The sequence below is a fragment of the Leuciscus leuciscus genome (assembly GCF_965113295.1).
Source record: "Leuciscus leuciscus genome assembly, chromosome: 14".
Taxonomy (NCBI): domain Eukaryota; kingdom Metazoa; phylum Chordata; class Actinopteri; order Cypriniformes; family Leuciscidae; genus Leuciscus; species Leuciscus leuciscus.
This window is the reverse complement of record NC_138738.1, coordinates 9,081,636-9,095,692: the sequence shown is the minus strand read 5'-3', so window position 1 is coordinate 9,095,692 and position 14,057 is coordinate 9,081,636. Positions and strand designations below refer to the sequence as shown.

The following is a 14,057-nucleotide window of genomic DNA, read 5'->3' as shown; positions in this document are numbered from 1 at the left end:
TCCTTCATTACAGCTGTCTGATCTACAAGGTTCTTCTTAATCATCAATGGCCAAGAATGCTAACAACCTGAGTTCAAAAGGGCTGAGGACTCATCTGCATGCTAGCAATGGGCCTCAGACTCTTAACATATCTATTCAAGCTGCCACTCTTTTCATGTTGCCACTCACCCCTCACACCATTTAACGCCACATCTGACAGCGAGCACACACTAAAATAACTGAAAGCACCATTGGGTGTTAAGTGGTGGACTGTGGGTAACCTTACAGCTATATGGAGACAGAAAAAGATAAGGAACCACTGGTGTTACTAGAAGCTGCTGATATTAAAGTTACATTCACATGCATTATACATCTTTGATGCAAAATTATAACAAGACAACAAAGCTGGATAATAAAAACAATGACATTTAAACAAGTTTCACAGTTTAAAACATCTTCCTCATTATAAAGAAAATAAATTATTTAACCAAGTTCCAAAAATGGTTAGCTTGGATATTGTGGGATCTGTGACGTCACATGAGCAAATACATGCAACTTACACATGACTGCCTCTAGATCAAGAAATCGACTATTATACATTATGACATTATACATCGCACCATATGCCCTGCCCGTTGGTGTTCAGTCTTTTAAATTCCACATGCTTGACTCAAATGGATGAATAAAAGAATATTAGTTTTGAAGAATCCTGTTTTAACAGCTTGCAAAAAAAAAAAAAAAAAAAAAAAAAAAAATCCATGTCAAGACCTCTTTAAAAATATCTGTCCAAGCACACTCATTTTCGTGACAAAGAAGTGAACGCAAAACTAGCTTTCTGCCATGATCTTTAGGAAACATAATAGCTAATTAAAAGTGATGTTTAATATATACTGATACTAATATTATTAACAAAATCATTGCAAATATCTCTCAAATCTCCCCAGCCATACTTAATTCTTATTTAAAGAGAACTACTCTTCTGTTACTGCTGGAGCTCTTGCTTCTTTCAGATGGCAAACACTGGCCTCTCAGTGGAGCTGCTTTTTAAAGTCTGGTTGTTGTTCAACCTCTGACCCTTGTCTGTTTGCAGGCTTTTACAAGGTGACATTTACAACCCGGTCTATCTCCATGACCTCTTCCTACTCCCAACACATCCAATGCTCCTGAAGACAGCCATGATCTACACTTGGATATCAAGACACATGGGTTTTCCATGGTTTTGTGACAAAAACACATTGAAAGCTGAAGGTACTATAGCCATGTACTGTGTTCCCAACACCCCTTAGTTTGAGATGAAATTGTTAACTGCGTCAAACAGCATTCTTAAAGGTGGTGCGTGTAATTTGGTTGAGGTTAAAATACTTTCTATCCTAGCTAAATGTTTAGAGACGACTATGAGTAAGCCATTTGCGGACTGATTCCCCAGACTAGTGTAAACACTGTGACTCTGCAGCACTTTAACATTGCTCTGTTTATTTGAGAGATCTGCAATGTAAACCTCTGGTTCAACCAATGGAGAGTGGCGCAATACTACCTGTTTTACCATACAATGGCAGACTGGGCTTCAGTATGGAAAACCAGTTTAAAGGTCCCATGGCATGAAACTTTCACTTAATTAGGTTTTTTAACATTAATATGTGTTCCCCTAGCCCGCCTATGGGCAGTGGCTAGAAATTGTGATAGGTTTAAACCACGCCCTGGGTATCCTGCTTCACCTTTGAGAAAATGAAAGCTCAGACGGGCGAATCTGGAATATTCCGCTTATGTCGTCATTAAAGAGCAATCCCTTTCGAATAGCCCAAGCTGTCAATCACACAGCGCAAGTTTATCTGGACACTTGCCAAAACTCATTATGAAATCAATAACGCTGTTACACTGCACAACGAAGCTCTTACTGTATTTACATCATGTTTGCATTGGCGAAAGCATTAGTGAGAGCGCAGAAACTGCGTTGCAATGATAAGATCTTCATTCACGTGATCAACAGGCTGTCATCTGCTCAATGCTCATCACTGCAACCTTTTATGTGATGGGAATAGATCTAAATTCGTTAATCTCGATAGCTGTAATAGTAAAAATATAACAGCTGTTTCATATGCGAGCATGTCAGCCAATCACAGCAGTGGGCGTTTACACTGAAGTCTCACACACAGACACACCCCTTCAAACAGAGCGTTCAAATCAGAGGCTAAAATCAGGTTAGGAAAAATGCCTTTTTATTTCTGAATCTTAAAAAAAACATACTAACATTATAAGGGCACCCCAGGAAACATTACAAAATAATAAAAATAATCCATGCCATGGGACCTTTAAATAGCAGTTGTTTTGTCCCCCACCATTTGGTTACGCGTGTGTATAGAAATTAAACACTTTATTTAAAATAAAAAATTCTACACTTTTTTTCTACATAAAAAATGTATCACAAATTACTGTTTTTTAAATATATACTACAGATGAAAAATAGCCTCTGGCTAACTCTGGAGCATTTACTGACATGTTTATTTATGTGCACTGTCCCTGTTAAAAAAAGAAAAGAAAAAAATATTTAAGATGTTTTTCCAATCACAAGAGCTGTGTTAAATCCAATGCATAAATCAATCTGTCGCAGGCAAACTCGGCTACTATGTGTGAAAATTTTCGAACAGTGTGGAGCGCAAACACAGCACCGTTTTTTTCTTCCCTTTTTACATCTTTTTTTATGAGAAAATAAATGTCTCCGGCAAACAAGGCGCTATTCATCCGCTGAATTATCTGAGCCTGTCTCTCTGGTGCTTACCAGGGACATCTGCCATGACACTCCTCCATCAGACGACCGTGGGAGATTCTAGATCTTTATGAGCATGTCATTTACGTGCACGAGACATCTTTGAAGCCAACATAGCCAAGAGAATATGAAGAATACGGGGCTATTTTGTGATTTTTCCCAATTTACTCTTAGTAAGACGTGAACAATAAAACATTCTAGTGAAATTTATTACATAAGGGCCAGATGATCTGTGCAGTGTGTTCCTGGCTGGAACTTCTCATGATCGCGCAGTGAGTCACCCATCACTGCTGCTGTCAGGAACATGTGCACAAAGCCCGTTGAATACCGTGATGGCCCTGCTCGCCCTATGACACAAATTCACACGCTCTGCCTGGATGCTCTCAGCCGAGATGCTGTCGCAACTCAAGAACTCATTGTTAGTCACCCAAGAGTCTCTCGCTTGAATGGTAAACAGCATAAAATTTACTTAAAGAAGTTCTGGCGTATATTTGGGAAACTACTAGACTTTTACATTTTCTGAAGAAAAAGTGGTTACTTACTTGCCAAAGAAAAAAAAAAGGGTCACACCTACTAGCCGATACCAAGCCAATAATTATTTTCATGTCAACGAATGGGTGATATTAAAGGAGCTGTATGTAAGAAATGTATTTCAATTAATCATAAAATGGCCCTGATATGTCACTAGACATTAAGAAATCATGTTCATTTCAAATACTTATATCACTGACAACAGTAGTCCGGCCAGGATATTGTCATTTAAAAAGTGAAGTTGCAGCCCTCAACTGATGTTGATGTTGTCATGTTGTGTTTTGGCCTGATGCTCCACCCTCCACCTATCTACCAATCACGAAGTCAGTAGTGTTTCGGCATCCGGGTTGCCAGCTCTGCTCTAGTTACCACATCTATGTGTCAGCCTACGTTCCTGCTGGATCCTGCAGCCTATCTGGCAACCTCGAGTCAGGGGGGAGGGGGAGGGGATACACCGCTCTACAGTAATTTGAAAGTGATTGCAGTACCAGTTTTGGCCACAATCTTACATACGGCTCCTTTAAAATTCGATAGGATTTCATCTAAATAAATCACAAAATAAGTTTTACATGCTAATAGTAAATTAAGGCATCACAACATTATAATCTACAGTCAAATGTATATAAATGTTTAGATTTGCTTAACCCTCTACTGCACGGTGTTGCCATATGGCAACATACCCTTTCTTTGGACATTTCTTGAAATTTGAAAATAAATATGAGCTCTGATTGGTCTTAAATGCATGGTAGAACCTGGTGGTAAAAAAAGATATGATTTGATGACATCACATGACACTACACACCCTTGCACTGTCATTCTTTTCACACACTTTTGATGACTCCAGTAGCTGAAGAAGTGCTTGTGAATATGTGAAGATTTTCCTCAATTTTTCATATTTCTTCAGAATTTAAAAATTACATCAAGCATCTGGGATAAGTTCTAATCTTTTTTCAATCATTGTCACATTGTTTTGATACTACTATTACCTTTTTATTCAATAAAATAGGTATGTTGCCATATGGCAACATTGTGCGGTAATGGAACAATATTTTGCCCATGCTAATGCAGAGTAGCTTTGTATGAATGACAATGTATGATATAGTTGGATGGTTGTATTCTACTCATATATTTATATATATTTGTATATATTTATAAAGTAAAGTAAAAGTAAAGTAAAATATATATATATATACGCTTATTTTGTTTAGAAAAGGAAGCCGCCAGTGTTCTATGGCAAGGCTGAGAGGAGGGCTGAAATGTACAGGGTACAAGTGGTTATACCATCTCATGAAAGTGAGGATGAGCTAGGGATCAGTGACGAGGAGTATGAGAGGCAGGCAGAATTAGGCCTAGTAGACTCAGAGGATGAAGAGACAGGTATGTATCTATTCCGGTATGTTCAACATTCAGGTTACATGTCGTCCTTTGCACAGTGTTGAGCTGATGTTGGGAAAGGTGTAAAGTAGATCAAGAATTTGAGGTTTTTGTCATTCCAAAATCTGTATGGTGAACAAAAAATAACCCCATGCACATGTGCACGCACGCACACACACACACACGCAAAGGCACAAACACATGTATGTTCTATCATCTATGAATTTCATGTCATTTTGGGAGAAAACACATCAGGCTGTTCCATTGTCGCACAATGTTGCCATATGGCAACGCACCCAAAAGTACCCCCCCCCCCCCCCCCCCCCAAAAAAAAAAAAGATGAATATGTTAATTTGAGTCTATTTTATATATATATAAAAAAACACTGTAACATTTTTTTCCATGATTGCATAATAATGCGTGCAGTAGAGGGTTAAATTTATCAGTGTTATTAAGTGATGACATGATAGATAACGGCAAAGGTAATCTGAAATAAAAAATGACGAGAAATGATCATTCACAAATAATTATCCAATACTGATGGATTTAAAAAAAATCTAATATTGGCCACTTACTAAGATGACACTAATGTCATAATGTAACATCAACAACATACTGCAAGATGCAAATTATTTTAAATGATTTATCTGAGCACAAAAATTAATGTGCCTTTTTTATCTTTTATTAAAATAACATCCCCACCCTTTTGCAAAAACATCTCATCTCTTCTCTGATGACGTGTTTACTGGCGCGAGGGCAGGATAACCTGTCACTCATGTGAGATCGCTGCAATAGCAAACAAGAAAAAACTATCATAACTCCCGTTTCATGCAGACTTTAAAGCATCTGAGCACAATCGCCAAGGAATACATGTGGATCCAAATGAGCTGGGGGGGGGAGGAGATAAATGGATACTCCATATGATTGATGAAAAAGTGCTGATGTAGCAAGAGAGACAAAAGAGTGCTGGAACCTGGAGAGTTCCAGAGGCACATATTTTAAACAGCGAAGTCCAGCTGAGTCTAACTCTCATGGGCTATAAAGGATGGGACTACAGGGTGTTGGTTTAGATAAATACAATTGAAATTACAATGGAAACAAAACTGCTGTAAGCCATTTTGCATTAATTCTTCCCCTGTGATTATATTTCTACAGAAAATCATTTCTCAAGTCAACATAATTAAATATGTGATACCACCCAAGGCGCTGACGTAAAGCTAGAATCCATATTTCGATCTCAAAGAGCACAACATTACCTCAGGTGTCACCGATAGCCAGAAAAGCATTATTACAACCTTTTCAAAAAGCAGAAACATTATTAAAGTAGTTTTAAAAGCAGCGATAAATCTCCTGAAGGAAGCAGAAAACGTTATTCCCATGTACACATGATCCAGCACAGGGTGGGAACATCTTTGCATTGTGGGAGAGAGTTTCTGACTATAAATTTTAAAGGTTTTCTCAATAGACTGACCTAGGGCTTTGTGCTTCATGTTCCTTATGCATTTACATCCTCTGGCACGCATGCTGTTTCACCTTAATTATTCAAAAGACAAAGACAAAAAGTGACTTTCTAGGTCTATTGCCATCCTAGAGCAAAATATCTTGTTGAAAAAGCTTACTGCACACTACAATGATAATACTAAACCAGTCACAGATAACCCTTCTCAAATATCTATGTATTGTTAAGTTGATGTCCTTTTAAAAAAAAAAGAAAAAAGAAAAAGAAAAAGCAGAGATGTAGGTGACATCCACAAAAACCACAAGGAACACTCTCAGATATCACGGCAAAGCAGCAGTTGGCATGCTAAGCACAATCCAAAGCTTTTCCCCTCACCCTGGCCCCTTCCTCCAAGTAAGTCATACTAGCACATTTCCGCCCAACGCATTAACCAATCTGGGACTCATACGCCCCCCTCCCCATCCAAAGCAGGGCCAGTTTAGTGGTCTTAAGTCACCAGGCGCCGACTGCATTACTGTCGCCTTTGGTGGCTCAATCTATCCATTGTCTCAAGGGCTTACGGCATATCTAAACGAACAGGAGAGTTTAAGACACTTACGGCTAGCACACTGCATGTGGCTGCTCTTAAATGTTAGTATAAGAGCAGACACGACTTCCTCATCCAACATACCGCATATACTGACGTCAAGCGCAAATTAATAAATCTTGAAACCAAAAAGTGATGTTGTTAACTAACTCTTGAGGGGAAAAAATCTTGCGGCGAAAGCTACCATTTTGTTGAATGATGATTCGACTACACGAAGTGAAAATATTTACATTAACTTAGCTAAACAATTGTACAGACCCAGGCCATAGTTTTAACACGCTACAGCGAATTCAAAGCATCCGTTGTACCATACTTGTGTTTCATGCCGCTATAAAAGCAACCTTTGTAGGGCTGACTTTCTATGCACCCTCAAAAGTGACCACTGGGAACTTTTGGCCTTTTAAATAGTCCAGATTTTGTTCCAAGGTAAAAGAGAGCCTTCTGACCTGATGCCAGCCAGGAAGGATTCCTTTATAAGTCGTTATATACAGCGTCTAACAAATTACAAATGCAGACTTTCTGAAATAATCAGGGCTCAAAGATAACGTTTTAAACAGGAATCTTGTAAAAGCGGTTACATTGAAGCCATTTTCAAGGTATAAAATGCTTTAAATATAATTTTTTTAAGGGTTCAACATAGTTTGTACAACTGTTCCTTTCAGGATGAGCTATAATTGGTAAAAATAGTGTCCTAACATGGCGCAACACAAAGGTTTCTGTCCTAATCAGCCACGATTGCGACATAGGACAGGATATGCATTACACATCTCAATGTGTTATGCACAAAACTGTGTATGTATATAAAATATGTTATGATTGGCTCTTATTGTGCCTTGGTTAGGCAACGGTATCAGGCTTAAAGCAGAGGCAATTACCTCCATTATCCTGTCATGGATCTGCAAACCTCCTTCTTTATCCGCCGGTCCATTCTCCACAATCTTCGACACAAAGATTCCTTCATTCGAAGTGCCATCTTTATTATCCTGCAATCCAAAAACAAGGCAGCAATATTTAGCCCAAAAAGAATTAAAAAAAGAATTACTAACCAATAAAACATTTTAGTAAGTATTACAGATGCAAAAACACTTTTACTGCAAATAAATAAAATGATTAACAAAGACACAGACTCCCTTAAAGACGCATCCAAAACACAAATAATTGTTTGCAGGTGTACAAAGCAATGCGCTCCATTGTTCAGCTTCTCTGCAAATACACTGTCAAATGAAAAACATATTGCGTTTGTGAGATATTTAAGGTGTTAAGAGATTAATAAAAAGATGCTCACCATTCATTATATGAAAATATAACCTGGACAGGAAGGTTATAGCAAAACATCTGCCAAAATCGTTGAACCCACCTCCCAACCACATCAAACCACATTACCTCTGTGCCATGTTGTGTGACACTGTGCTGTAATTTTTAATGGAATACTTAAGAAACCGCAGGAAGTCAAACTGTGAACTCTGCAGTTAATTACTGTAAGCCCTTCCCTCTTCCCCATTACAACGACAACAACAACAACATCTTTATTTGCCAGAGGATCCTACTCCTACATAATATTTCTTTTCTTTTCTAATAAAACGACATATAGTCTGTTCCAAATTTAAGTAACAGAACAAAAATAGTAGCTAAACTAAAGACGCAATACTCCAAAAACTATGAAAATAAGTAATATTTAAAAATACAAAATATACTAAATTAAATATACAATATATACAAATTGCCTCCTCAGTTCAGTGATTAACTAGTGATAACAGTGATTATTAGAATCAGAGAGCCTTGCAATAAAAATACACCAATATTCCACACAAATATTGGGTGGCTACTAAAATTTGAAATTTAAAAGTACAATTTCTTTCACATTATTGACAGAGCTCAGTGAAATGCATTCTGGTATCCCAACTCTGCGAATTGTGCTGCGAAATTTTTTGCTTTCAAGCCTTTGCCACTATGACATTTTAAAATGCAACCCAAGTGGTCAGCTCACTAAGTTTTAGAAACAGATCTAAGATCTTACAAGCAGACAGGATGGCTGGCATGTCAAACATTTGCTATGGAGGGGTCATGGCCACGTTGAAGTAGTTGTGCAGTTGCTAAGAGACGCAACCATTTGTGTCATTCATTAGTGACCGACCTCTTCCACTTACTTTAGGGTAAACTAACTCAGCCATATCAATTTGTGCTATATGCTTTAACTGTGGTGTACTTTTATAAAATAAATAAAGCCTCGTCATTGTGACGAGATGTGCTACATCTGGGTCTTAGAAGAAGCCCTGGAAACTTGGCTCTTGTAATAGTTTTCCTCTTTGGAAGGTTTTTCTGCAAAAGTCCAGTTCAGACCAAAGTGCGTCATATTTCTATTTCAGACGAACCACAAACAAACACTTTTTAAAGGGTTTGGTGCTCATTCACACTGATATGGATACCACAACTACCACTTCAGGGTGGACTGACGTACCAAAGTGGCACTGTATACAAAAGATATAATTTATGTCTGTATTTTCCCAGTTGCAATTTCCCACTTAAATTGAGTCATCCAGTGACACACTGAGATTCTGAAATAACCTGACATATATTGAAGGTGTCTGTGTCATATTTATGTGGCATGAGGTAATCTAAGGCCTAAAAATATTAAAAAATGCATGATCTGAGATTCCCAAACAGTTTTGTTAGGGAAAACCACTCTTGATTTCCTTTACCAAACCTTGACAATCATGGGCTGAAACAGGAAATACAATGAGCCAAAGACACATAAGATGGAGGTGCAAATCTTTCTGAACTTACCGCACATGGCCTTCCTCCAACGATATTGAAGCCTAAAGATCCAGAATCACGATGGAGTAGAGCCATGACACTTTTGGTCTCTCCGCCCTGAAAAAGAAGGAACAGTATAAATGGCCCATTAATTCACACATACGTCTTTAAAACCATGTATTTATTTCTATTTGGAAAAGTAGAAACATCTGAGCTTCCAAACTAAATATTTCAAATTAGGGATGTGCCTGAAGCCAAATACTATGTTTGGATAGGAAATGACTGGCATTTTACAAGATCTGTTGCACATTAAATCCTCCAACATCATCCTGTCAGTCATCTCTCCTCACTATCTTCAAGTGATAAGTGAAATCCGATGTACTGTAATGTAACTGACTACCACAGCAAGCCTAACCATGTCCCTTCAGGGGCTCCGTAGAATGCGTTACTCATTTTCAGTGCCTTTCCGAATTTGGATTTAGGATTCTAGGATATCCCAATTTCAAATATAACCCTTCAGGGCGTGTTTTATAGCACAAGCTCTTAAATCATCCGTAGGTATCACGATTTACATTTGACTGAGACCAAAAGTGGTGCGTGACCAAACAAGAGAAGTGCACCTGTTACAATCATTAAACATCATGCAAAATACATAAGTCATCTCAGCTTAAAGCATCTTGGAAAAGGAGCTGTCAAGTGACCAGTGGCTTTAAGGGTTAAGGCCTTGTTCCCTGCTCATTTGGTCGAGTATATTAATACATTTGCAGCAAACGGCTCTCTCGACAGATGAACGGCGGAACGTGGACAAACAAGTGGAGTCAGCATTTTATTCCTCGCTTAGGGTGCACTGCATAGAATCAGAGACTAAAGCAGCTGTCATTTCTGTGTGCCACAGAATACAGTGTCTAAATATAATACAGACATCAATGGCAGGCATGTACAGTGTCCTCTTTACTATCTTTGCTGAGTGTATGCAATGTACGTCTCCAAGTAAGGAATGTATCCCGCTGGACCAGGTCATGGGAACAAGTCCCATAATTCCATGGGAAACAATGTCCGGCACCACTTAATATAAATGCACATCATTGTTGTTAAAATGTATATAATACAAATGTGGAAATAATGTCAGAGGATGACTCATCTAAAGAATAAATTCTCTTGAATGGCAAAAACAAACAAACATATAGAAAGATAATGCATAAATCGTGTTGAAATGCTCTAGTGGTGATATGAAAATTCTTGTGATATCATTTTTTTCCTCCAGAGCAGCTGGATCAACAGCCCAGCATTCAGCAGACAGGCCCAATCCTGCAAATGTCAGCTCCCCATCATCGCCTTCCTTTCCCAGCCCTGCTTCAACTCACTTGACTGATGAACCATGTGATGGGAACAGCAAGAGAGACTTCATTCCCCTGCAGGAAGGCAGTCACTGGCACTAAGGCATCATTCAGAGCCCATAAACATGTTCACTCACTGGGAGGTTGCCTTAGGATCTCATGCTCCTTCATAGAGCGGTCAAGGGAGGTTATCTGTCACAAGTGTAACTCACAGACTTTTTCCATGCTCTGATGGAGTCCTGAGGTGAGCATATATTATAGCTAATCTGAAGGGCATCACACATGCCAGAAGATGTCATGGTACTTAATTTAAGGCATGGCAAGGACATAAAGCACACAAAAAAAAAAAAAGGTGCCATAGTAAGGTCGTTGTTTCATTATTTGGGCATGATGTATCTTTTTAGTGCCTAGACTACACCAAATTACCTTAGTATTACCATCACTTTACCATTGGCATGTACTTTACCGCTCAAGTACTGATGTAGCCTACTGACAACAATGTATAAAACTACTGTAATTTTACTTTAAATATGCTACAGTGTTCCCTCAGTGAAAAGCTGTTCAACTACCCAACTGAAGGACACAAAATACGCCTTTAAACGCCTAAAAATAATGTAGCACACTATAGGCTATAACAATATGTTTTCTATACTATAAAGTCCATACTAAACTAGAAAGTTCCATTAAAACCAATGAAGTCTACATTGCAAGCCAGCTAGTAACGCATCTTTCAGGGTAGGAACTTGGAAGGAATCATAAAAACAGCAAATGTCAAATGTAATGTCAAAGCGATCCCAGTTCACACGGATCCGTAAAAACTACTAAAATCGCTGTATTCTGCTGCCAGGCCAGTAGTTGGCGATTTCACTTTGTAAAGAAACACTAGTACGTGCCTATAAACCTTATGCGCCAGAGAAACAAGCATGCAGCCATCTTTGGAATACTGTGTTTGAACTTCCGTTTTTGGGGTAGCTCTGTATATTTCTATGGCATCGCTGTCTAAGAGTAATTAGCTGGTGAAGTGGATTTACTTATTGCGGAGTTAACTAAAGTTATCATGAGCATTGTAATGTTTGAAGCGGATGTCATAACAAATGTCAGTAGACTGGGAAGATTTAAAATGAGCGGTTCATTCATAAATCTGTAAGATCTTACCTTCATGCTGTGGAAATACAAACCGGAGGACAGAAGCGCACCGGTGAAAAGTTCCTAAATTCTACAGACTGAACACGTAATACGCATGACTTTACTGTTTTCACAAATTAGCATTTCTGTAGTTTACATGGAGACAATGGTATTGTTTTCAGAGATGTGCACTTTGAACTAGTTTGCGTTTTGTAGAGCGCTGATGGAAAAACGTCCTTTCGCTCCAGTTATAAACATTGTTCCAGGCCAGGGTTTAAGTATGCGATTGGCTTGGAGCTTGGCTTTCCTCTTTTGGAACTTTTTTTGTTGGAGGAGAAGAAATATAGCCTACCAAGTCACTGCCCAATAATTGCTTGAGAGTTACAAGTCACTGTCAATGGTTATTAATGACTTGTCCAAGCATGTTTCTAAACCAATAAAAGCAATATCACACTCACAATCGACAAGTTATATCAACATGGCTGTGATTAGTTACACAGCATCTTGCCTACCGCCCATTCACAGCCGATTTCAGTAGGCTACACTCGAGCGATGTCGCCTAAATGGAAGTCCATAAAGAGTTTAAATCTAAACAACACTGACTACAAAAGTATAAATAAATAGGTGTCCCAACATTTAATAAACAAGAGAAGAGAACAAAAGGAAGGTAAAATATAAAATTAAACCACATTGAATTTTTTATTTATTTATTTTTTTCTGAGAGAAAATTGGACCACAAATCAGGCTTCCAGAGAAAGAGCTCATTTGTAAAGGAAACGGATAGCATTAAAATGTACCAGCAAGTTTCTGCCAAAATGTGTATTGTAAAACCGCTATAAATTATTATGAGATTCCATTCACAAGAAGCAAGAAGCTTTCAGAATCGTTTCAGACTTTTTGTGTTATTTAATAATGGTAACCACTACGTTTTACCATAGTTTTATTGTAGTAGTGGATACTATGGTTAAATATTTGTGAGTGTTATTAAAGTGCTGTCATGATTGTTCTCTTACCTTACACGGTGGAGAGAGACTCTTTGACAGCGAGTCAATCCTGGCGCTGTATTCCGTGAATTTCTTCTGATACTTCAGCGCTGTCATCTGAAGCTCGTTATGAACAGCCGACAGTTGCGCCAAAAGTGATTTCTCTCTTTTAGTCGATTTCAGAGCTTGTTTCTTCAGTTCCTTATCCAGGCTGACAACTTTCCCTTGCAGCGCGCCGTTGTGCACTTTGAGGGCTTTCAAACAGCAGTGGCTGTCCAACTTCTGCTCCTTATGAGTGAGCATCAATCCGCATCCACTCTCGCATATCCCGACCGCTCTGAAATCACACGATTCACGCATGTGAGCATCCATATCTTTAAGGTTCAGCACCTCGCTGCAGCCCTTATTCCTACATTTGGCAGGAGAATAATCGCACATCTCCGCGTGCTCCGCCAGATGCTGAAGTTTGACGATCTTCTCGCAGCCCCGCGCGTGATTGTCACATTTAATGTCCAACTTTAATATTAAGTTTTTGAGAGGAAGGACGTGGTTGAGCTCTTTGGTGGAGATCCTTTGGCATTTGACCGGGCAGCTGCTCTGCTGGACGACCCACGGCAGCACACAGCCGGCGCAGAAGACGTGACCGCACGGGGTAGTGAGCGGATCCTCCAAAACTTTATTACACAAGTTGCATTTAAAGTCTGGGTCCACAGCCCCTTTGAAACGATCCAACTCAAATCCCATTTTTTATTAATATATAAAGATCCAAAAGCAGAACCTGGGCTCCCACAGAAAAGCACAGGGGTTTAAACGCTCTTCGGACTAAGTCATTAGAAGAGCTCAGAGAAACTGAGTAGACTAGTACGAGAACTTCTACTGACTGAACTAATTGCCTGAGACTTCCTATGGGGGAGAGAAGTGTTGCAGATTTGGGTACCGTAACTATCTGAAGAACTGCGCACTCAACAAGTTGACAAAAAAGTTGACTCTTAATGTATGACTGTTGTTCACTTCTTAGATAACAAAACATCAAGGCAAGTGGCATTTATACAAAGAAATATAGTGCAAGCACACTTTTCAAGTGAAACATTACATCAAAAAGTTTTAGGTTTAAATGATTGATAAAACAGTAGGCTAGAACAGAGCTAGTTGTCAAACTTTTTAC

The 14,057-nt window shown here is 38.8% G+C and overlaps 1 protein-coding gene across 2 annotated transcripts in view; it reads right to left on the bottom strand.

The window, feature by feature from the left end:
- pdzrn3b (PDZ domain containing RING finger 3b) overlaps window positions 1-13,784 on the bottom strand; it is a 95,789-nt gene extending 82,005 nt beyond the window's left edge. The window contains exons 1-3 of one of the 2 annotated variants that reach the window (XM_082190163.1): window positions 12,923-13,784; window positions 9,478-9,564; window positions 7,569-7,676 (exon numbers count right to left, since the gene is read on the bottom strand). In XM_082190163.1, the coding sequence (XP_082046289.1) occupies window positions 7,569-7,676; window positions 9,478-9,564; window positions 12,923-13,636 (909 nt within the window). In that variant the 5' untranslated portion in view covers window positions 13,637-13,784. Of the gene's footprint in view, window positions 1-7,568; window positions 7,677-9,477; window positions 9,565-12,922 lie in introns of those variants that run through there. The other variant, XM_082190165.1, reaches the window with a different exon arrangement.
- Window positions 13,785-14,057: the final 273 nt, after the last annotated feature.